A 25991-nucleotide genomic window follows, 5' to 3' on the forward strand; every position below is an offset into this window, starting at 1 on the left:
AGGCTTTTCATCTTTTAGCCTTAAATTGAACATGAGACAGCAATACTACACACTACATATAAACGCCAAAATGACTCTCATTGAGACAGATTCGCATGCTATATGAATAACATTGGTAAGTTGGCCAAAAATATTATTGAGATTAAACCATCGTTAATTTGAAAAATCTGTAAATCTGTAAATCTGTATAAAAACCATAAAAAACTGTAATCTGTATCCACAGATTCTTGGTTTCAAAAAGTCTGAAAAATCTGTATAAATACAGATTATTCTGTAGATATGATTTGGTAACCCTGATGATGAAGACATGTTTTTATTTTGAGAAAAATGACAAACATAGAACAAACATTTCAAAGATTGATCAATCAATACTCTTTTCTAAGTGCCAAAATCCTAAAATCATAACAAAAAAATAAGTTTCATATATTTTTTGTTTTATTGATATTTTGTCTATTAGCATAGGGTTTCATCACTCAGACGTTTCGTTATTATGGAGTTATTGGGGCCAATGTTTATCACTTAGTTAACAATTTTTATAAAAAAATTTAAATCTATGTGCATTTATTTCCATTAACAGTTGCACAATGAAGTACTATAGTCACATTCATAGTAATAAACTTCGGAACAATGGGTACGACGAATGAAACGCATTATTGTGAAATGTAAAAAAACATTGATTTATCGAAATTGCTCAAGAACTGAGTTTTGAATTATACTTTTTCGTTCAATTTGACACTTTTCACTGCCGTGAAATATAGTATATTCAAAACAGTCACTTGGCATCCCTGGAAAGAAATGAAGTTCAATGTTTACATTTGATTGTGTTGTTAAGAAAATTCTCCTTTGAAAATCTGTAAAATTTTCCAATTACTGAATTGAATTTGATGGTTGCAGTAGAAAACATTCATTGCTTATGCAATTCTAGTTTAGCCGTGTAAGAATTTCTGAAGATAAAAGCGGAACAAGGAAAACTGATGCTTTGAATCAATTATTAGAGCAGTAATAGGACACAAAATAATCTACATCATCCATCAAGCGAATACTCAAAAACATTAGTTTACCTAAAAGTCTGTACTGATTGAAAGAAAACACCACATTCGCTTCCAAACTCCGATTGATACATCCCAATTCGGTTCAACCAAATTTATTTGATGTTATTTTCCGTCCCCCAAAAATAGGCTACACAATCCCAGAATACTTACTACCACGGCTCATCGTGTATCGCTCTCCGGGATAGCTCATTTGTCACGTATAGCTTTCTCACTGTCGACTCATATCTATCTGAACGCCGCTTCTGGTTGGTGACTGGCACTTTATGTGTGTTATCGAACACGAGCTCCCCACGAGCTACCGAAGGCTTGAAAGGACGGCTTTAGTAGAAATCGACTCAGCGTAAAGAATTGCGACGCCACCGGGTCGGGGATTGCTGTCGTTTCGATACTGCTAAGCTTTTCGATTAAGATTCCTTCCATTGTTGATTTCGTCCACCAACAAACAGCTCACCCCGCGGGTGGGGGTGTTTGTGTGTGCGAGTGTTGGTGTGATTGGTTTTGTTCCCCCGTAGCGAAGCGGGCGGGATACTTTTAATCACCGCAAACACCTACGACGGAATTTTCATCGCTTTCGCTCGGTTATTAATCAGTAATTATTCAACAAGTCGACTAAATTTTTTGATATGGCTATCAAAGAGCCAGTTGATGTGGTTATAATATTTTTGTTTGATTGTTATTTTCATCCAAGTATTTACATGAAAAATGTTGCTATTTTCGTTTCTATTGCAGACGCCTGTGAAAACCGATCGGGAAATCCTGGAAAACTCCATGCTGGAGGATGATCCCAATTCGAACACAATTGTCGCCAGCGATGAGGGAAGCAATGCCGTCGATGGCGGTGGACAATGTGTCGATGGTCAGGATAATTTGCAAAAGCGGCCTCGCTGGGGTCCGCAGCACAAGGGAGCCCAGGAGTTGGCTAAATTGTATAGTAGTGGTAAGTTATTCTGATCACAACGTTTCCATCGGTGCTGCGGTTGTTCACCGGGACATTCGCTCGGTGAACATATGGCAGCATGAGCAGGTTGGTTTTAAATCGATGTAATTGTCGTAATTAGTGTTGTGATCCAATCGGGCACCATGTGCACACCGAACAAGGTATCACCATGAAGCTAGGCGGTTTATTGAGAATAAACAACAGCGAATGAACCACGGAACCATTGGTTGACCGGACTCTATTAACGGGCACTAATTGTAATCGAATCTTTGTTCATTATGGAGGGTTGAATGTACTGAAACGGGATATTTGTTCTGCAAGAAAGGGGTTTCATAATATTTACTGCTTCCAAGAGAATGTATTATTCAACGATTAAAAACTTAATTATGCAAATCAACCAAGAATAGAAAAAAAATTCACTGGAAAACAAAACACGCCAACAAAATAAAACAATAAATAACGTTGACCAGCGCCAGGTGATGTGGTCCACAAAAAAAAGGTAAGAACTATAAACCAGTTCGAAGTGCCACCCGACATGCTCAAAATACATTCGACTCACCTTTTGAACTTCAGCTTGCCAAACTGTATTTATAGCGTACAACAGTTTCACCTCCTCCACATGTCTCCTAACCCATTCCTCACAAATTTTCTCCATTAAATGCTAGGATTTTTTTTTGCTTTGAGGTTTCCACATGCAGTTGACACAACGACACAAATACCCCTCCAACACAGCTGCTGGTAGCACGAATCGAGTCCGGCTGGCGGCATTAACAAGTGGACTAAGAATAATATACCTATAAATACGCGATATCTTACAGCCATGGCGTTTTTATTGCTGTTTTGCTTTCTCCTGTCTACCGATTAGCTGACCAACGTTATTTTTTTGATACCGCGCGATGATGGCAAATGAAATGGAACAGGAAAATGGGATTTGAGGTATGGGTTTATGTTTGGTGTTTGGATTGGATTAGTTAGGGTGAGAGCAGAGCGGAAAATTAGAAGCAACTGAGTGTATCTGAATAATTGTTTTGTGTAATCAAAGCTGCTATTATGAAATTGCCTGAGCAATTGCACGCCAAATTAGCCTGCCCGATCCTCTTCAATATTTTTTAACTTTGTACATGTTGTACAAAGCTACCAAGAATCACAATTTTTATTATCAGTTGGTCAACTTTAATTACGACTGATATTGATATCCATAATCATTGAACTTTTTTGCAAAAAAATCGCAACTCGAAAGGTAGATGTCTGTTTCAAAGATGACGTGTAGAAAAGTTGTTGGAAAATCAATAAAATATGAACATTAGAACTACCGACAGATTTTCTATACTTATGTCTACCAAACGGACCGTTTTGACCAGTGTGATATTTAGTTGTCAAAATATAAAATTCAAATGAAATGAGCTATATTTAGAAAATGTCATAACATTACTAGAAAAAAATTAAACCCAAATTTCAACACAAAATCGCGTAGTTCTAGTTGTATTCATTGTATCGAGTCATACTATAGCTTGTTGGAAATGTATAATATAGTCCTTGACAGTGTTTTGTTTGGTTAAGTCATTCGTGAGTTATAGTGTTGCAAATATGGAGCAAAATAAAGAGAAAATCCGACATATTTTACAGTACTACTATGACAAAGGCAAAAATGCATCTCAAGCTGCCAATAAAATTTGTGCAGTTTATGGACCCGATACAGTTTCCATTTCCACCGCACAACGATGGTTTCAACGTTTTCGTTCTGGTGTAGAGGTCGTCGAAGATGCGCCACGCTCCGGAAGGCCTATCGTCGAAAATTGCGACAAAATCGCTGAATTAGCCGAGAAAGACCGGCATAGTAGCAGCCATAGAATCGGCCAAGAGCTGGGGATAAGTCATCAAAACGTTATTAACCATTTGAAGAAGCTTGGATTCACAAAGAAGCTCGATGTATGGCGCAAAAAAACATCTTTGACCGTATCGACGCATGTGAATCGCTGCTGAATCGCAACAAAATCGACTCGTTTCTGAAGCGGATGGTGACTGGCGATGCAAAGTGGGTCACTTACGACAACGTGAAGCGCAAACGGTCGTGGTCGAAGCCTGCTAAAGCGGCTCAGACGGTGGCCAAGCCCTCATTAACGGCTAGGAAGGTTCTGCTGTGTGTTTGCTGGGATTGTCAAGGAATAATCTATTATGAGCTGCTTCCCTATGGCCAAACGCTCAATTCGGACCTGTACTGCCAACAACTGGACCGCTTGAAGGTAGCACTCATGAAGAAGAGGCCATCTTTGATAAACAAAGGCCGCATTGTCTTCCATCAGGACAACGCCAGGCCACACGCTTCTTTGGTGACGCGTCAGAAGCTCCGGGAGCTCGGATGGGAGGTTCTTTTGCATCCGCCGTATAGTCCGGACCTTGCACCAAGTGACTACCACCTGTTTTTGTCCATGGCGAACGAGCTAGGTATTCAGAAGTTAGCCACAAAAGAGGCCTGTGAAAATTGGCTATCCGAGTTTTTTGCCAATAAGGAAGCGAGCTTCTATAACAGGGGTATTATGAAGTTGGCATCTCGTTGGGAACAAGTCATCGAACAAAACGGCGCATATTTGACTTAAAACAGATGATTGTAACTAATTTTATGAACAAATGAAAATTCAAAAAAAATACCGCAGGACTTTTTTGACAGCCTAATATATAAAAATGGATTTCTGTCTGTCTGTCTGATTCTTATGGACTCGGAAACTACTGAACCGATTAGCATGAAAATTGGTATGTAGGGGTTTTTGGGGCCGGCGAAGGTTTTCGTGATAGTTTGAGACCCAAAAAATGAAAACGAAATTTGGCATGTGGAAGTTTTAGGGTGCAGTAAATGTTTCTATTGTGGTTAGATTCTCCACCCTCCTCTCTTAGGGGGGGCTGCCATACAAATGAAACACAAATTTCTGCATTACTCGAGAATTAATCAAGCAAATGAAACCAAATTTGGCATGTAGAAGTTTTAGGGTGCAATAAATGTTTCTATTGTGGTTAGACTCTCCACCCTCCTCTCTAAGGGGAGGGGGGGAAGGCTGCCATACAAATGAAACACAAATTTCTGAATTACTCTAGAATTAATCAAGCAAACGAAACCAGATGAAGGTATTGATAACAAAAAACAAATTTTGGGCGGGACGAAGTTTGCTGGGTCAGCTAGTGTTAAATAAAAATTAAATTTTAAATACACCGTTGAATTTATTATTAAACATATTGATAACTCAGAGCACGTACGTTTTGGTGTATTCGGCACGGTACCACTATACGTCCAACTTTGTTAAATTGATATGGTTTTCTAATAGAAATGTATAAAAACATATTAAAAGCGACATGTTTAGAGTCCTAATTTTTTTCGATATGTAATTCAAATTTTGAGTCAGATTTTTAAAGGTGTTTTTGAAATGTTATTTTTAACTGATTTCCCAATTTTTTTTCTGTACATCATATTCTGATTAGACGTCAAATTTCAAATCACGATTATTTTTGAGAAAAAACAGTTCAATGCTTCGCTTTTACGCTACGAATCAGTACTTCAACTTGGTCATCTGATAATGAAAATAACAATAATATATAACAACAATAACATATTGAATAAAATAACAATAAAATAAATAACAATAACATAATAAATACACTGCTAAAGACTTTGCCCAAAAATTGAATTTCATTTAACCGTTTGTACTCGAGCGTTGCTGATGCTCTTAGCCTGGCCGATTTGAAGTGGCAACTCTAATTTTAATCACTAATTACAGAGTGTCATAATTATCGAAGCTTGTTGTATTCGACACATAAATAATGATAACCTGGTGCAATTTCATTAGTTGTATACGTTTGTGTTTGTTAATAAATGTTTTAAAGTACTTGTAACATGTATGCCTAATTTGGTTGAACTCTTCTCGATTGGCGTAACCCTTTCGTCGCCCCGTCACCCAGATGTGGATGACACTTTCCTCGTTCAAATTTAATAAGATTTTCAAAAAGAATTTGACAGCAGAGGCACCTAAATGTAACTATAGGATATGTAGAAAAATAATAAAATCATAATCATATTAATATAATGTTTATACTATATTTTTTATCAATTTATAGTACAGAAGGTTTGTACTGGAGTTTTTTGTAAAACCCGTATAATGTGACTTTGGCATGTGCTATTATTGTCAATTTGTTTTCAAATAGAAAGAAATTTTACTAGATCATGTAAAAGTTGTCTACAAATTATGTTTGGTCTTCATTTAATAAATCATCCGCAATTTGGGCCTCGCAAGGAACTCACAAACAGCGCTTTGGGCGACGAACGTGGTAAACGAAAATGATCTTGAATGTACAGGTTAAAAACTTTTATAACACCATTCATGCGTCTCCATAATTTAACTAAACGAATGGAGACGCATGGGCGGTTTAAGGGGAAATAACTTCTTCAATGGCACTAACTTCACGTAGCATTATTTGCGTCATTTTTTTGAAACTTCGTGGATGCGATCTGGCGCAGTGGCTAATGTGCGTTTATACTAGTGAAGAAATGTGATGAGATTTATTGAATCGCACACTAGCGCGAATTTTATAATGAATTTATTCATGAATTCCTTCATGCAATTTTAAGTTATGATAAATGACGACCCGCTTACGTTTACGTTTACGTTTACATATGCTGAATTTATTCTATTCATAGTAGGTATGAATACCTCGAATAAGTGTATCATATTTATTCACACTCGTTTAGATCTTTTTTTCAGGTGAATAAACTCATCTTTAGCAATAGATCTCTCTAATGTAAACGCGGAAATTATCATATTTAAGCACAATAAATAAACAAAAACTCTTTTGAACGAAAATGACGTTAAATATACTTTATTCTAAGCATTCAACAATGTATGAATGTATCTTGTTGAAATTCTAACTGTTTGTGTTGCAACGAAATAGAATCGGGGTGGTCTTATACACTGCGTTTTACATCTACGAGGGTCACTATTTATCTTTGGGGGATAGGAACAAAAACAAATAGTTAATCTGCGAATATATTTTTATTGTTTTTCAAAGTACTCGCCACGATGATCGATACACTTTTGCATGCGCTTAAACCAATTTTCAAAGCATTTATTCCAATCGACACGAGCCTTTTTTTTGAGCGATTGTCAAATTATGTGGGATCCAACGTGAACATAATTTTCGCACAACTAAGTGTTCATGTAAAATCGCATATATGCTGGTGGAACTAATGCTTAGGGATGCCTCAATCTCACAATAGGTTACATGACGATCTTGCTTAATCATTTCGTGCACAGCATCGATGTTTTCTGGCACTACAGTCGATTTTGGACGACCTTCACGAAACTCGTCGGACAGCGAACTACGACCACGATTGAATTCACTACACCAGCGATACACAGTGGTTTTTGATGGAGCTTCATCGCCAAAAGTCAAATTAAGTTGATTGACGCACTCTTGTTGTGATAATCCACGTCGAAAGTCGTAAAAAATCATCGCACGAAAATGTTCACGATTCAGTTCCATTTTTTTGCCGAGACCAAACTTTCAACTAAATATAAAATAAACAAATAGCGTCTGTATGACAAAATGTTCTGAGTACGTATATCGTCAAAAATGTCAAACTTTACGATGGAACCGTCAGATGGACTCACATGACATCAGTGTTGCCAATTCCCGAAACATAAATAGTGACCCTCGTACAGAACCACTAATTTTTTCTGAGTTTCCAGAGATATGTAAGAAGTCGGTTGAATTGAAGCATATAGTGTAGAATACAATAACTATCTTCATTTATGAGACTGGACATTTCAACTATATAGTTGTGTTCAGGCGCGAAACAACCAAAAAACTAAAATTTCAGTGTTTCATAACTATAGAGCCAGATGGGTAAACTCTCACTCCTTTACAAAATTAATGTCAATTTCACATGAATTGCGATAAGTTTCTAATTCGTAGGTCATCTTTAGTTCTCAATCAGTTCAAATAACCCATTCGGGGTGATTACGACTCTTCTGCGCTATGTTGTAGTGTGTATCTCGTTCAACGCAGAGGATACTCCTCGTTTAAGCTCTTCAAATGATTCATACTGCTTGTAAGCTACATCTACTATTAGACCGATCATCCATCATTTATTGCTGTTTTTGCATCCAATAATGCTTCATGTTCCAGGAGGTCCAGATAAAAAAATGTGTGCCTCTGGTGCCCAATAGCGCCTACATCGTTGTTCACCTAAGAGCAGTCCGTGGAATGTCGATGGCCCCAATACCGTTGACGTCAGAACATCGAGCGTCCATTTTGCCCATTGTAAGCAATGTATAAACTTCCCGAGCACTCATTTGCGCCTGTTGGGCCATAATTACCGGTGGTGTGTGTTCCCTCTGTTCCGATTTCATGCACGCATTCCATTAAGGTGCTCAAGGGTGGCGAGAGCCAGAAAAAGGGGGCCATGGAGGGGGGCCGTATTGACTATGGCCAGCTCAGACTGAAACGTGTCGGTATATGTCGAAATAGGTCTTGCCACCGGTCAATTCGCGGAGACCGAATGGACGCACGAAATTGGAAGTTAGCTTTGATATGCAAATGGGCTTTCCCGCGATTGTTGCCACTATTGCCAGCTCCTGAGCATTGGAAAAGCGGAAAGGGTAATGACGGACCTACTGCTCCGGATATGCGGTTCGTGAGTGATATGCGTGTATTTTGTAGAGGTTGTGGCTCGCGTGAAACGAGTAATTGATTACTGATTGCGGTCGAGAGTTAAATAACAGTCCTTTGTGTGTTAGGACTGGCTAGGAAGCATTCAACAACCTTCTAGATATATTTAGCTTTGAATAGAAGCCACATAATATAAAAGTGTTAATTTATTTTTCAGGTAAACGAACTCAGGAAATCATTTGTGTCTACATCTGCATCACATTGATGGTTATAAACCTGTTCCTTATCCTCAAACATTTTCGCGTCGAACGGATTAGCAAGGTAGTGGTGGCAGCAGCGTTTGGCATCTTGACGGCAGATTTTGGCTCGGGACTGGTGCATTGGGGTGCCGACACGTGGGGATCGGTAGATCTTCCGATCCTGGGAAAGGTAAGGGAATGGTTACATTGTTATTCGAAACTAGCATAAGGTTATACTTATCGTATATTCACAGAACTTTCTGCGTCCCTTCAGGGAGCATCATATCGATCCGACGTCCATTACGCGACACGATTTCATCGAAACGAACGGGGACAATTTTATGGTTGCGTTACCAATTCTCGGCAAGTTGGCGTGGAATTTCATCACTCGATCGAACTCCGAGATACAGCAAGAGTACGCGATGAGTGCATATTTGTTTTTCTGTTCCATCTTCATCGCAATGACGAATCAGGTATGCATACTTCAAGTATTGTTTTATATTAGGTGTAGCAGTATGAGTAATAAATTCTCAAAGTTATAATCACTCCTAATACTTCTTTCATATTTCAGATTCACAAATGGTCGCACACTTATTGGGGTCTACCGAAATGGGTACTCTTTCTGCAGCATCATCACATCGTACTGCCTAGGCGACATCATCGAATCCATCATGTGGCCCCACACGAGACGTATTTCTGCATCACAACGGGTTGGCTGAACTGGCCGCTAGAAAAAATCAAGTAAGTGAGAATTATGATTCATCTACTCTAAATATAACCACTTAAATCGACCTCGTTCTAATTCGTAGGTTTTGGTCCACGCTGGAGGCCATCATCGAAGCCTGCACCGGTCACAAACCGCGGGCCGATGATTTCAAGTGGGCCCAGAAGCGAACATGATCGTATACGAACGAAATAAACCCGGCGCGCCACATCCGGCTGCTGGTCAGTGCTGGTTCGTAAGGGTGCCGTAGCTTTCCCCTTTTGGTTCGCTTGCAAAACGTGATAACTATTTCATCCGCATCGACCGAACAATGAACGCATCTTCGCAGCCATCAGATTTTATATGAGATTATATGAGTAGAGTTGATGGGAGGAATGAGGAACAAAACATTTTGAAGATTTTTATCTGTAGAGTTTATTCAGAGATGTAGTGAAACAAGAAAAAAAAATGTTGTCATAAAATCCACATAGCTCATCACTCACACAGGACAGGCATTCAAAAAGGCGCTTTTCACATGTTTCCATTCTCAAAAGTAGCTTTAATAAGACCAAATGGAGAGATATGTTTACAGAAGTCGGTGACTACACTCGTCAAAAGAGTGAAAAAATGATAGCTTATCTTTGCCTTATACCATTGTGGAGAATGCCTTGTGCGTAAGAAGGTGGTATGCCAAACCACAACTTATTTCCCTAGAAAACAGATGATGTCGAGAGGAACGAAGTGGTTGTATTATTCATAAATACTAAACACAAACCAAGCGCTCGGTCTTGAAGCGAAAAAAAGTTGTACAAACTAGTTTACGCGGAAATGTGAATGAGAAAACTGTGTTGCTTAGTAGAATAAGTTAGTAGAATTACGTTGCATAATTTAGGTGCATTTGTCGGGAGGAATGATGGAAGCTTGGAGCTTTCCTGCATGAGGTTCAGGTTTTGGAAGCAATTGTTGGTCGAAAGCTTGCTGTTGTTTTGGTGGAATTGATTAAATAGGATAGAAGAATTGGGTCATTGCTAGACGAGTGATGGTCACTCGAAGACCTGCGTTCGGTTCATGCAAAACAGATGATACACTGGAAGGTTTTTTTTGGAGGAAAATTAGTTCCTTCCTGAGTTAACTATGTTAACTAAATGATGGTTCTGAGGAGACATGTCATTTTAGACGTTTTGTATGCTCCACAACGGTAAATGATGAGACTTCCGATGTCTTCTAATTGTTATTATGCATCCTCCACTGAGGCTTGCTTCCAATCTCATGAACAACGGACGACGAGAAGCTATTTCTTCGTTACGGATGGAATATTGGGTTCAAAGCTTGTAAGTCAATATAGTTGTTTTTTTTTGGAATTGGAATTGGAATTGGAAGAACTTCAACGTCTTTCCAATTACGTTTCCAATCCCATCAACTACGCTTAATTAAGAGGGGGTCTCCGTGGTTGCGCGTTCGCTTAGTAAGTAGCTTAGTAGTTCGCTGTGTAATGTGCTAATTATAGATATGATAAGCATGTGACATGTACACGATTAAAATTCGGCTCTGTTACATCTAAAATGCTAACGAGCCTTAAATAAAAAAAAGGAAAAAAAAAGAATTTGAATTTGGAATTTCCTAAATTTTTAAATTTACTAAAAAAAATCTAGGTTCGTACAAATTTATTCAAATAACCATATTTATAAAGTATATTAACAAATTATTCAAAATTTCCGATAAAAAAATCAAAACCAAAATATTCCGGATGATCGAGTCTAAAATTCCGGATAATCAAGCCTCCGGATAATCGAGTCCGACCTGTACTTACTCGTTCTTAACTAATATTAAAATTATTTCAATATATCCCCAAAAAATCATAATTGTAACCTTTTCTGTTATTAAGTTCTTAACAGAAGAAAATCTGTTCAATATTCCTTGCAGAAAACGTGATACTTATTGATTGTCGGTCTGGGAGACCATTTGCGCGAGTATATTAGGGTTAAAAACAGGTTAAAAACGTTTTGTTGGGAGAAGTAATGGATACAATCTGGAACGTAACGTTATTTGATGACGTGAAAAGTTCTTTCGGATTTTCATTAGAACTTCATTTCTTTTCTGAAGAAACATTCCGCAAAAACTAAAATATGTATATTCGGAAGATTACTGTATCGTATTTATTTTCCATCGATTGGTGAAACGCTATATTCCATGCGAAAACTGGTAAATATTGACCATCCGGATAACATAAAAATTCTTGCTATCAATTTCATATCACATCTGTGTGTATATTCGCATGCACCAGACTTTTTTATTCGATGTTTTCTTCTTTACGTTAGGCGTTTGGTCCTGATTTTTTTGTCGTTGAAAGTTACTTGCTGGCGGTTTTCCAATGTCCTTTATGCTGCCATTCTTCGAAAACAAACTACTGTACCACAAGCATTTACAAAACATAACATCTTTTATCGCATATACAATTAGTCCACATTAATCTAAAATATGTATTACACCTGATAATTTTTAAGAATAAGTAGGGGACATTCAATTACAACTGATCGAATAAAAATCGCCGCTTTGTTCCATGCTTATAAATATTTGTACGGTATGCATCACAATATACAGACATTTGCTGCATTGGCCCCTAAAACGCTTGCTGTCGGTATGATAATTGTTCAAATGAGTGCAATCACGGGGAAATTATCACTTGGCGATCCTTCTCTGTCTCATCCGCACACAAATCCGATCGATGGAGGGTGAATCACTGGTCGACAGAGCTGCTGTTCTTTCTACTTACGAGACAGAATGAACTTGTCTACCACATGTTTGGATTCGCTCACTCACTGAGTGGTATCGTTTGATGCGAGACCAACACATTGATTGAAGAAGCTGTTTTCACATGCTGAAAAAAGTTGGATGCTTTCGTCGATTCTCTCGTCAATCTCCAACATTGGTAGCAATGATAATATGATTTCCAGTTTTTTGTGTATATTTCTGCCATACATAATTTATGTTTTATATTTTCCAAACAAATATTGATTTCCTTAACACATAAGAATTTTGAATACTCAATTTTACAATAATTCAAAACCTGTTTAAATAGGTTTCAATAACTTTTTCTAACTATCAATTTTGAAGTATCTTTGAAAAGTATTAATTTCGTGACGGTGAACGATTTTTTCCGCATTGGTTTGTAATGGATCGTTAAGAAACAACTTAAAATACAAAATTTAATGATTCTTTTAAGCGCCTGTTGGTGAATTATGTTCTTTCAATTTTGTGTCTACACCCCGGATTGTGTTTCCTGGATACAGGTGGCGGTTGTCTTAATTGTAGATAAAATGCAGAAAAAGTTCATGTTTAACAGTTCGGCTGAAAAGTTCATAAGGTAGACTTCTAGATGGTCTAGATCTGTTATTGTAAAAAAATGGAAAAATCCGAAGTTCGTGTATTGATAAAGCAATGTTTTTTGATGGAAAAAATACAGTGCAAGCCAAAGCATGGCTTGACAAACGCAAAAAGTGATCAATACACTAAATTCGGATTTTTCCATTTTTTCACAATAACAAAAGCTGCTTCACTCTCAATGCTGTAACTCACGAACCAATCGATCAATTGCTATCAAATTTTAACACGTATCTGTTAAAAGATGGTGCTTCGTGATAGACAAGTAGATTTTTGCATGAGGCGCCATCTAGATGTCAAACTCATGAACTTTTCAGCCGAACTGTTATGTGAATTTATTTACTAAAACAGCAAACAATGAAAATTTTGGAATATTTGGTTTGCATCAATAAAGATAAAAATAATTCACAATAAAAAAAATTAATTTTGGAAGAATGCTATAGCTTTGGAATGTCAGAAGTTGCCCCTTTCATAGTACCAAACGACTGATGGTTGTGGATGTTTTTGGGAACCATGAATTATGAATAATGAACCGCATAATCTTTGGTTAAATACGAATTCATGAAAATATCTGCTAAACATCGAACACTTTTAAAATTTTAAATTGATGAAAAAATGTATATTTGTAAATGAATACTTTCCAGCGTCTGAATTGGCGGATCCAGTACAAGAAGACAAAAAACCTGTACAAAAGAACCAAAAGGTGTTTGATTCTCTAAAGGTATTATCGAATCCAAAACTTCCATCATGCTATGTGTGATTTACGTCGATGCCGTCGATCACTGGTCTACTGAAGCAAGAATATTGATGAATTCTACGTTATCTTTATACGAAGCATAATTTTGAACACATCGAGACCGTTTAATGAGCCATTTTTTCCTATAACCAACTATACGATATCCGAATGACCATATGAGATCCAATGAACTTATTGTTAAGAACATGTCGAATAAGGAATATGACAGTGGATATATAAAAAGCCTTCCAGTGTACCCATAATCAGAAACGTCCGGTTATAATTGAAACCAAAATACTCGAACGGAATGGAATTCGGAGCAATTGAAGCATGAGAAAATAGAAAATAGCAAAAAAGGAGAATCTCTTCGTCTGCTGCCCGAGTAAAAAGGAAATAGTTGTTTGTGCCAATAAATTATGCACCAATTTCCTTTGTGGTTGGTTCGTGTTCAACGGGTTCGAATATCCGTCCTGTCCAACCTAAGGTGCCCAGCCAGTGGTGGTGCGTATGCAACATCTTATCGATTATAGCACTTGTGGCCAACTGCCTTTTTGAATGGTCAATTCCTAAACAATTGCAAGTTTTCAGCACCGCTCGCCGACACACATTCTTCTCGATTTGCATGTTTATGATCGTTCTGGTTATATTAAATCGTTTTGCCAAATCGTTTAATTAAAAGATTATTTTGGAGAAAAAAAAGAAACAAGACACTACAAAAGACACACAGACTTAGCCTCCACAAACCGCATCTTTAACTGTAACAGTTAGGATTTACAAATGGTAAATCGAACACACCAACGCATGCCTGACAGTGCAATTTCATTTTTCAATTATATGGATACATACTCGTACCACAAACCGTACAATCAAAATGAGAACAAAGCAAATTTAAACAGCTACCTTTGCAACTTGCTTATAAGAAAATAGCATACGAAATAATTGTAACAGAACCATGTATTTTTACTGATGATATTTATTTTGCAGAAGAAAAACTACGAAACACTATTACAATGTTGATAACTTTTTTTATGATAGATATTATATGAAACGTTATAGTTTACAATAATGCGTCTAAGAGAAAGCAATCATGGAGAAACAATGCACAACCCAAACTCAAATACCATCCATAGGGAAACGATTTTCAAACATTATAACAATTTAACAAGCTCACATTCGTTACGTTTTCCGTACACGTGACACAAGTCAGATCCGACTCTAGAAGTATTACTGTTCTGACAGCGTTTTATTTTGACTCATTCGAACTGAAGGTGCTTTCCTATTACGTTGTATTTGATTGCATTGCTGTGAATTGTCAACAATTGAAACAAATACAGATGATTTTGAATCACAATGGAAAAACGTTCTTTCTTGCTACTCATATGATGACATTCTGGAATATTTGAGACTACTACAATGCACGAAGAATTAAGTTCAGAGTGTCGGACTAGCGATCTATAAAGCTACGAATAATCATTCGTGTACCAGTTATTACATCAGGGGGGTATTTAATAAAATCGGGGTCCAGAAATCAGGGTCTAGAAATTAAATGAAATCGATTTTTTCTTCATATTTCGTTCAAGAATATGCCCTCGGAAGTATTTACCGAAATTCCCATTATTTTCCAAGTTCGAGCCATTTCAGTGGCGTGATATCTTGTTTGATACGACTATTACTGAAAACTCGGAACGTGTTATTCTCAAAACTATTTCTTTCAAGGTGGTGTACACAATATTTCAAGGTCAACTAACCTGATTTATTTCAAATTTTGTACATCTTGATACATCTCTAAATCGTATGAGCCAGCAAAAAAAATTGTTTAAAAAATTTTAACCGTCAAAAAAAAAACGTGTTAGTAAACAATACCATAGCGGCATCTTTGCTAAATAAGAATCATTTGGATTTTTTTTTGTTTCCGATAACCAGAAGGGCTGAAATCGTGTAAGTCAGGGCACCGGTTTTGTACTAGCTCAACTTTTGTTTTTTTTTCGTTTAATTATTCGTAACTTTGTTACTCCGAAATTCGGGCCACTGATTCCCCTCTTACGGAAAATATTTCAATTATTTTTAGAATATATGTACCGGAAAATGTCAGAGAATTATTATTGATTCGTCTGAGATAGGTTGTGGGTGTTGAAACGGCTTCTGGCTGGGATTACCCGTCTTTCCAAATGAGGACACGATGGAATTTTCGCAAAACTTAATTTATTTAGTTCACTCTAAATTGTGACCGGTCAGTTCAACGACTGAGGTAAAAGAGAGCGTTGCAAAGCATTAATCGCTTAGCCTACTACTAAACTTAACAAAGTTTCCAATGAAGGTTGGAAGGAAGTTGTCATAAAAATTGCTGTACAATTTATTGTGAATTTTAACGCAACATAGACCGGTCACCTGAAATGATTAATTACACAAATATAATTAATTTTTTCTTAATTTTATAAAACACTAGGATATTCCTAATTCAATCTTCTTGATGATGAAGGTCATCGTCCATTGATGGCAGCAAACATAGTTTGGTACAAGCTCTTTTGAACTCTCCTGTCGGTGTGCGTAGTGTGACCACGTGCGTTATTCCATCTTCACCAGGATGGAGTTTGACAATTCGGGCTAGAGGCCATCGAGTCGGTGGTTGCTGTTGATCCTGAAGGATCATCATTTGATCGACCTTGAGATCGACCTTGCTTGATGATGATGATGGTTGTCTTTGAAGTTCGCTTAGGTACTCGCTTCTCCGTTTGTGCCAAAATTGTTGAACTCTCTGTTGGATGAGCTGATACCTGTTGAGTCGATTTGAAGGTACGCTGCATACATCTGGATCAGGCAGGGCTATTGGGGATGATTCTATCAAAAAATGCCCTGGTGTGAGGATCTCGTAATCCTCGGGTTTTTTCTGAGAGTGGGATGAGCGGTCGGGAGTTCATACACCCCTCTATTTGTGCTAAAATAGTCACTAGGTCTTCGTATAGCAACGTTGTATTTTTCTAATTGACGAACTAAATGCCTTTTGGCCACTTTAACGGCGGCCTCCTAGAGGCCCTCAAAATTAGGAGCGCGAGGAGGTATTAGATGCCAACTATAGCCGTCCGTAGCGAGATTGGTACTTATCTGTTCGGTTGCAGTGCGGTTTGAGAACATCTGGTACAAAGCGTTTAACTAATTTTTTGCCCCAGCGAAATTTGTAGCGTTATCTGAGTACAGGTGTTCAGGTTTTTCTAGCCTGGCTATGAAACGTCGAAGCGCAGAGATGAGGTATTAGATGTCAACTATAGCCGTCCGTAGCGAGATTGGTACTTATCTGTTCGGTTGCAGTGCGGTTTGAGAACATCTGGTACAAAGCGTTTAACTAATTTTTTGCCCCAGCGAAATTTGTAGCGTTATCTGAGTACAGGTGTTCAGGTTTTTCTAGCCTGGCTATGAAACGTCGAAGCGCAGAGATGAGGTATTAGATGCCAACTATAGCCGTCCGTAGCGAGATTGGTACTTATCTGTTCGGTTGCAGTGCGGTTTGAGAACATCTGGTACAAAGCGTTTAACTAATTTTTTGCCCCAGCGAAATTTGTAGCGTTATCTGAGTACAGGTGTTCAGGTTTTTCTAGCCTGGCTATGAAACGTCGAAGCGCAGAGATGAACGATGCCGTGGATAAATCTCCCACTAGCTCAATGCGCACGGCCTTTGTAGCGAAACACACAAACAAAGCTATGTATGCTTTTGTTGGAGCAGCTTTGCGGTAAGGGTGCTTCACAAACACTGGTCCGCAATAGTCGATTCCAGTCGTAGAAAAGGCTCGCCCAGGGGTAATACGCGTTGGAGATAGTTGTCCAATGGGTTGCTTTATTGGTCGGGGGTCAACACGTGTACATCGATAACAATTCCGTATCACGTTTCTTACGGCTCTTCTCCCATTTGTTGGCAAAAATCCTTTCGTACTTCAGCCAAAGTTAAGGTGACACTCCCATGAAGTAATTTCAGGTGGTGTGATTTTAACAGTAGTAGTGTGAAGTGATGAAATCCGGGTAACAGGAATTGATGCTTTACCGCGTACGGTTCCTTCGAAAGATTGAGCCGGCCACCAATTCTCACTATCCCCGTAGAATCCACGAATGGGTTGAACAATTTCAATGGAGAGGTTTTCGAAGCCGCTTGCCCTCTGCGAAATTGACGAAGTTCTGACGTGTAACATTCGGCTTGTACTAGTGAATTAAGCGTTTTCCAATTCTTCCACAGACAGTGTTGATGAAGTTACATTCGGTGATTTTCGTGCTTTCTGAACGAAACGCAAACAGTATGCAATCGTTCTCAATAAGCGATCATACGATGAAAAACGGTTCAATAACCGGTTTTGTGGTTGATTGTTTTGCACGGCAAGGCTTGTTGTTTTACGCTCAACTTCATTATCAGGTAAAATTTCTGCATCTAGTTTCTGCGTCGGCCAATATTCCTGGGATTTGCATAACCAACTTGGTCCATGTTTCCATGTCAAACAATCCAGAAACTTCTCCACCGACAATCCGCGGGAAAAAAGATCCACTGGGTTTGTAGCCCCCGATACATATTGCCATCGAGATCCATGGGTTAGGTTTTGGATCTCTGCAACCCGATTCCGTATGCTGTTTCTGATGCATCCGCGAAACAATGCAGCTGAAGCTCCCCATCGCCAAATGCATGCCGGTTCATTCTGAATTTGAGTAAGTTCGGTAGCTCATCTGTAAAGTTCCTCCATTCCGGTTTGATATTCGTAGGTACAAGGTCCACAAATGTTGAAGTAGAACCTTCGCTCGAATTATGCGGGCGCTACACGATTCGTCCAACGTTTCACTCGAATGCTGGACTCAAACATTTGACTCGATGAATCGACAAATGTTGTGACGAACGTGCTGCTACACGGTGAAGTGAATGTTCGATTCAATGCAATCGGTCCAAACAATCGGCGAGTATGTGGATCGAATGCTTAATGTTTTTATTTACCATCAAAAACGTTAGGAAACTGGATGACGATGCGAGTATAGAAATTGCTGCCGTAGCAATTGTACTGATATCGGGCTGTAAATTAAAAATGCTTAAAATCAAGATTATGAAACTGCAATATTTTGAGGAATATTTTGAATTTTTTGAACGAATTTCATAGTTCCTTCATCTAAAACTTGTAAACAAACCAATCTGTCAAAGATAGATTCGGACGAATCGTGTAGCGGTATATCGAATGTCATCGATGGTCGAATCAACGAATGACAAAAATTCTTTGACTCGTGCCACTCGCGTTGGAAGGTAATCCACAACGAACGGATTACCTTCCAACGCGAATATTCGACGCTCGACATTGGAGGTTCGTAGCTCGTCAGTCGACTACACGATGCGTCGAATCCTCGAGCGTCCAGCATTCGAGGGTGTTCGTAGCATCGTGTAGCGCTGGCTTTACGATGGGAGAGATTAGCCCAAGTGGGTCATACAATTTCGCAATGCATGACAGAATACTTCTTTTTGTAATAAAATTGGTTGTAATATCGAATCGGAACATACAGGGTTTTCCATTTCGGGCTTCCGAAAGTATACAGCCCTGCGCTGACAACCGTTTGACATAGCTGTCAACCAAAGCGTTATATCGTTAGTTGAATGTCTGCCATTTTACAATATGGATCGCTTTAGCATCGCACAACGTGTTAATTTTGTTAAATTATACTATAAAAATGATGATAAACCAGCAAATGTTTTTCGAGCATTACGGACGGATTTTGGTCGTCATGGACGGCCTACAGAGCACACAATCGCTAATGTAGTGCGTAAATTCGAACAAACTGGATCCGTAGCGGATATTGTGAAACCTGTGCATCATCGCAATGTGCGTTCGGCCGAAAATATTGCTGCTGTTGCTGCCAGTGTGGAGGATGACCCGAATGTTTCGATTCCACGGCGTGCTCAGCAATTGGGCTTGTCAAACACATCATTGTGGCGAATTTTGCATTTGGACTTGCACTTACATCCATATAAAGTCCAACTGGTACAAAAATTAGAGCGTGGTGACCATGGAATGCGTCGGGCATACGTCGATTGGGTGAACGAACAACAGCAGCAAAATACTGAATTTGCGCATCAAATTTTCTTCAGCGATGAGGCACATTTCGAGCTCGGTGGCTATGTGAACACCCAAAATTTCCGTATATGGGACTCAGAAAATCCACACGTAATTGTTGAGAGGTCATTGCATCCGCCAAAAGTCACTGTTTGGTGCGCATTATGGTCTGGTGGAGTCATCGGGCCGTATTTCTTTGAAAATGAGGACGGCGAGACGGTAACTGTGAATGGTGAGCGCTATGGCCGCATGTTAACCGATTTTTTTTGCCACAAATTGAAGATATAGATACAGATGACATGTGGTTTCAGCAGGACGACGCCACGTGCCACACAACACGACCGAACATGGACATATTGCGAACGAAATTTGAGGGACGCATAATTTCGCGTTTTGGTGATGCCAATTGGCCGTCCAGATCATGCGATTTGAACCCGCTAGACTTTTTTTGTGGGGTTATGCGAAAGACCGTGTCTATGCCAACTCTCCGCAAACTCTTGAACATTTGAAAGACAACATTCGTGAAGTTATGACCGAGATACCGCCCCATATGTGCCGAAAAGTCATCGAAAATTACCTGTTCCGGATCAAGGTGTGCGAGGAAGACCTAGGTGGACATTTGAATGATGTTGTATTTCACACATAATGGCATAAACCAAACTTTAATTTGAAATAAAAGTTTCATCGAAATTCTGATTCTAAGTGTGTTTTATTTCAATTTACTTTCGGAATTTAAAGTTGGAAAACCCTGTATCAGTTGCCGGTTCCCAGACAATACCTCTTGATTGTGTCATCAGTGTCAAACGTTCGATCAGTTTGACTCGCACGATTTTCGAATGGAATACTCTCCAGTACAGCTTTCTCATTCGATCCCCATTTTCGTAGCCGGAATCCTGATTAAAAAAGTTTGTCCATGTCTTCTCGCAACCGGATTGCCTTGTCTATGGTAGATTCTCCGCGGATGAAATCATCCATATAAAAGTAGTGCTTCAAACAATTTGCAGCATGGGGGAATGATTTCCCTTCATCTTCAGCCAGTTGATGAAGCGTTCTCGTTGCTAGAAACGAAGATGGCCCCAAACCATACGTCACTGTGGTCAGCTCGTACTCCATTATTGGATGGGAACTGTCGAATCGCCACAATACACGTTGTAATGCACGGTCATCAGGATGAATTGTAATCTGGCGGTACATTTTCTCAATGTCCGCCAGAAGTGCCACCTTGTATTTTCGAAAACGCAGGATGATTGCCAACAAGTCATCCTGAATTACAGGTCCAATTAACAGCGAATCGTTTAAAGAAAATCCGGTACCGCTTTCAGCTGATGCGTCGAATACGCCTCTCACCTTCGTAGTTGTACTCGACTCGTTTATAACAGGATGGTGTGGGAGGTAAAAAACCACAGGTGCTGCCCGTTTCTCTTCCGCTACTTTGCGCATATGGTTTAATGAAATGAACTCAGCCATGAATTGGTGGTAGGGGAAGTGGGGGCAAAGTGGTCACCCTAAGGAATATGCCCATTTCCAGCGCCCCCATACCGGTTCAATTCCCGATTCTCGAAGAATATTATAGTTTAACTCATTGTTCTTCAAGATAGCAAACGGCTTTTACTATAAAAATTCAAAATAGTACACTTTTCATCATTAGAAAAAAAAGGTGAAAAATCGAACTTTTTATTTGCTTGGAGGTAAAGTGGTCACCTAATGGGGGCAAAGTGGCCACCCGCACATATCAAGCTAAATGGGATAGATTTATGCGTTTTTTTTCGTCCAATTTTGTTCAAATCAGATTTGATATAGTAGGTACATGTATGAAATAAGCTTCGCCTATTCACCTGAAGTCTCAATTTGAATTTTTTTTTGCATACAAAAACGTAGTCATAAACACATAATGTTTCGCATAATGAGGTTTGGTTTAGTTGGAGTGGTACATTTATCCAGGCTCAAAGCCACAAAAGAATCTTTTTCAAGAGCAGAATGTGATGAGGTATATCAGCTTTAGTAAACAGAACATTGTAAGTTGTTATTCACCTATGACCACTTTGCCCCCAAACATCGAAATAATTTCTATGCTAATTAATCGCTGAGATTGAGCAAAATATCTGTTCACCTCTCCTAGAATATGTGAACAGTCGTTCAAACTGATGATTTGTCCAATATATCAGATTGAATAAATTAAATTTCACGAGAAATTCCTTAGATACCATGTGTACAGAACTACGGCCGAATGGCTATCGAGAGAGCAATTTCTGTTATTATCTATTTTTTGACATGCGACAGCTCTACTGAAGTACAGGGTGACTCAGAAATCAATAAATTCTTCAAACATAAGGTGACTATCAATACGGCATCTATAGTCAATAGTTATACTACTAAACAAGCAGATGACCATTTTGCCCCCACTACCCCTATTTGGTTTTCAGTTCGTTGTTCCGTTCCAGCTTACGCTCGAGATATCCTAACCGACGGACAGCAGTGGAGTATTATTTGCCGATCATCGAACTAAAGTTTTCCTTCTTAGGATATTTAAGGATGTAACGCCCACTTGGGTCCCGTGATACAGTTTCCTGGTAAAATCCTCGCATTGCGTTTCGGTAGATGAAAGGATTTTATGATCTATTTCCTCAATTTTCCAAAAATTTTCCAAAGTTCGATCAATGGATTCCAGTGTAGATAAACAACACGTAAAAGTATTTGGTTGAGGATTCGTTAGGACTTTTCCTGATATCAACCATCCAAATTCACCCTCCACCAACATCGCATTCGAGTGACTCAACTGAAGCCGGCCACCCTTCAGAATTGTGTAAAAGTGCTCCACACCAATAATTAAATCAACCTTCCGAGAGATATTGTATTCGGGATCTGCAAGAGTGACTCCCGTGGGTATTTTCCAATCAGCTCCAGATGTGTTCACGGATGAGAGACTTGCAGTGAGATTGCGTAACACCATACCATCCAAACTTGTGGAAAAATTGCCGATTCTAGATTTGATTGTAGTCGAGGTCGAACCAATAACACGCACTTGAGATTCACCAATACCAGACGTATTGTGAGTAACACGAGATCGGGTTAAACGTAATTGTTGAATTAATCGTTCACTCATCAGATTACACTGAGAGCCCGAGTCCAGTAGAGCTCGGGTGAGATTTTCACATCCATTAGCATCTAGTATCACTAGGATAACCGTCGACAACAGAACACTTTCGCTGCGAGATTTGACCAAAGAGTTCAGGGATACCGGATCTTAGGTTGGAAACTGTAAGATTGGTAGATGATGACAATGAAGGAAGGTGCTTTTTCTTCAACAAGTATTTGTTGACACACCGTTTATTCAGGGCTTCCCACGAAATGGCGTAGTTGTCGGAGGTTATTTTCAGGGATTAGATTAACTGTAATGCGTCACCTCTTAGAGCCGATCGAAGATACTGAAATTTCTGGATACACGGGATATCAGCAGATGAATGGGTTAGCGATGAGAAGGAATCATGAAACGTTAACCAACTATTCAGATCACCATCAAAATTCGATAGCGTAATGGTGGGTAGTTTGATATGAGTTGCCTGGGCAACAACAGGTGCAGCTTGCATAACCGCAGCGGTGTTGGGAACTGGGAGAGGAATTTTTGAACTTAAACCCCCTTTCACTCGGTAGTATTCTTTTTCTATCTCTGCTCTCAATTTTGTGTTTTCGACTATAAACTCGGCTGTGTCATCGTAAGTCTCGTATTCGGTTTGCATTCTTCGAAGGCTTCCATCAATTTATCCAATCTCTCAAGTCGTATTTTCACTTCGTTTATCTGCTGGTCAGTGTAATTGCGCAAAATCTTTTTGATCCGGTATATAGAATCCACTAAATTATTACGTTGTAGTTCCTTTTTCTTCATCATGTTTTCGGCCATCTTGTAATTTTTTAATCAACTGGAAACTCGAACCTTATTTCAGCGAACAGCACATAATTTCAGCGATGGCAGCAATCGTGTGGTAACCTTGCAGCAGCAACAGTAGTGACGACTCGATCTGTGGAATTCCAAAGAACACCAAGGAAGCACCTTTCAAAGGAAAATAATTCGATTGGACAGGTGCTCACATGTACTTGACCAATTAAAGGCCTTGTATTTTATAAAAATCAAAATTCCATATCTCCTTTGGGTTCGGTTGGTACAGGTTAGGAAACAGTTTGAATTCCTATGTTGATTCTAGCACCCGGATCCTGGTCACGGCACCATATGATTCGTCTGAGATAGGTTGTGGGTGTAGAAACGGCTTCTTTCTGGGATTAACCGTCTTTCCAAATGAGGACACGATGGAATTTTCGCAAAACCTGATTTATTTAGTTCACTCTAAATTGTGACCGGTCAGTTCAACGACTGAGGTTAAAGAGAGCGTTGCAAAGCATTAATCGCTCAGCCTGCTACTAAACTTAACAAAGTTTCCAATGAAGTAGCCATAAAAATTGCTGTACAATTTATTGTGAATTCTAACGCAACTATTATAATACGTATTAGACGAATTTCATGCCAACTCGTCTTAGGAGTTGGCAGCACCATCTCAGATAGCAGTGAAACGTTGTGGGTGTAAAGACATGGGTCATTTAAGCAACTTTGCATACTTGAAATATTTGAAAAAGAATTAGACTATGCAGAACTCACAGCTACGGTTTCGCCACCTCTAAGAGGACCACTCGCGCGAGATTTGCTCGGCAAAGGACCAGTCTTATAACTAGCCTCTGAAAATGGTTGAAGAATCGCTCAAACAGTGACTCTTTCCCCAAGTGTTTCCTAATAACGTTCCTATGACTTTTTGGCCGCCAACAAAGAGATCTGGAGGAAATCCGCAGATCTACCCGGAGAAAAGAAGGCAATCAACTACCCTGCTGTCCACTTATCGCCTCTCGCTTCAGGCGCAAAAGTGAAACTCCAACGTAAAACCAAAACATATAAATTATATTATACCCGCTACGAGACTCAAAACGGTTTCTCCAAAAGAAAATTAACACAAATACATATATCTCATATAAACATTTATTCCTAACTATTTAACACAATACTTTCCCAATCCGAATTTCTACCCTAATGTGTCCCTCGTGCGTCTCCATGAATTTGTCAGTATTGTCTTTATTCTTCCTAAACGTCTTCTTTATCTCGGTGGTCGTTGCATCATTTATCGTTCAAAAAAAATACCCACCCACATGCGCATGTTATAACGGGTTAGGGTACTCACGGTTTGAATTCAAACTGGCTCTGCCCGGAGTGCTGTTATAGCGTAGCACTCCCTTCCGACGGAAATGGCTTTGTCGGGAACTTTGACTCCATATCGTGGGGTCAGCAGTGCGTCACGTTGTCCTCTGCGATGTGCCGAGCCTCGAAGGTTGTGTTTGTTCCCAGGAAAACAACCCTAAATAAACCGCCGTCGAACGGCTTTTGGAGCTTTATTTCAAAGCACAGACACTTAACGAAACCTTAATAAATTTGAATTTCTTCGTTAATTTTCCTTCAAAAAACACACCGCGACGCGATTTCAAAATCGCACTCCTAACTCTTCCACAGATTGGGTCAAAGTGCACGAGCAAAAAGTATTACGGTTGATTCAAACAATTAACCCTTTCCTCCAGGAGAACAATAGTCAAGGTTGAGTCAGCTAATTCTCGCGATTCTTCCACGAAACCTGGCTTCTTTATTTTCCTCGCGCATGAGTGACCACTTAGAGCGTCGCTTAAGCTACTCGCTCTTGTATTGGTGTGGCGAAACATGAGCTTTGCCTCGCTCTTAGATGTTGTGTTGCGTACAACAGCACAACGATTTCATGCAAGTTATGAACATCGTCGTGTGCAATGATCGACGGAGAAAAGTCTGTATCATTTGTACTGAGTACTTATGTTTCAGCAGAAGTTTGGCAAGTGTGATTTAAATATTTTAGTGATATTTACATAATAATTCCACCAACAAATAAATAAATAAATAAATAAATAATAGATAAATAAATAAATAAATAAATAAATAATAAATAAATAAATAAATAAATAAATGAAATAAATAAATCTACCAAAAGTGGGTTAATAAATATATAAATAAATTAACTAGAAAGTAAGTGTATGTACAACATTGAAAATAATTACATAACACTTAACAGAATATTTCCAAGAAATGTTAAACACTACAATACACAAATGTACACCTGTTACAACTACTTTTTGGAAAAAACTTTTTCTTAATTTTTTACAAAAAA

General features: G+C 38.9%; 1 protein-coding gene across 7 annotated transcripts in view; it reads left to right on the top strand.

The window, feature by feature from the left end:
• LOC129774914 (plasmanylethanolamine desaturase) overlaps positions 1 to 15041 on the top strand; it is a 34013-nt gene extending 18972 nt beyond the window's left edge. For 6 of the 7 annotated variants that reach the window (XM_055778987.1, XM_055778989.1, XM_055778986.1 and 3 more), the window contains exons 3-7: positions 1782 to 1989; positions 8861 to 9072; positions 9137 to 9355; positions 9454 to 9623; positions 9692 to 15041. In XM_055778987.1, the coding sequence (XP_055634962.1) occupies positions 1782 to 1989; positions 8861 to 9072; positions 9137 to 9355; positions 9454 to 9623; positions 9692 to 9782 (900 nt within the window). In that variant the 3' untranslated portion in view covers positions 9783 to 15041. Of the gene's footprint in view, positions 1 to 1567; positions 1642 to 1781; positions 1990 to 8860; positions 9073 to 9136; positions 9356 to 9453; positions 9624 to 9691 lie in introns of those variants that run through there. The other variant, XM_055778993.1, reaches the window with a different exon arrangement.
• Positions 15042 to 25991: the final 10950 nt, after the last annotated feature.

The sequence above is a fragment of the Toxorhynchites rutilus genome, chromosome 3 (assembly GCF_029784135.1).
Source record: "Toxorhynchites rutilus septentrionalis strain SRP chromosome 3, ASM2978413v1, whole genome shotgun sequence".
NCBI classification, from domain to species: domain Eukaryota; kingdom Metazoa; phylum Arthropoda; class Insecta; order Diptera; family Culicidae; genus Toxorhynchites; species Toxorhynchites rutilus.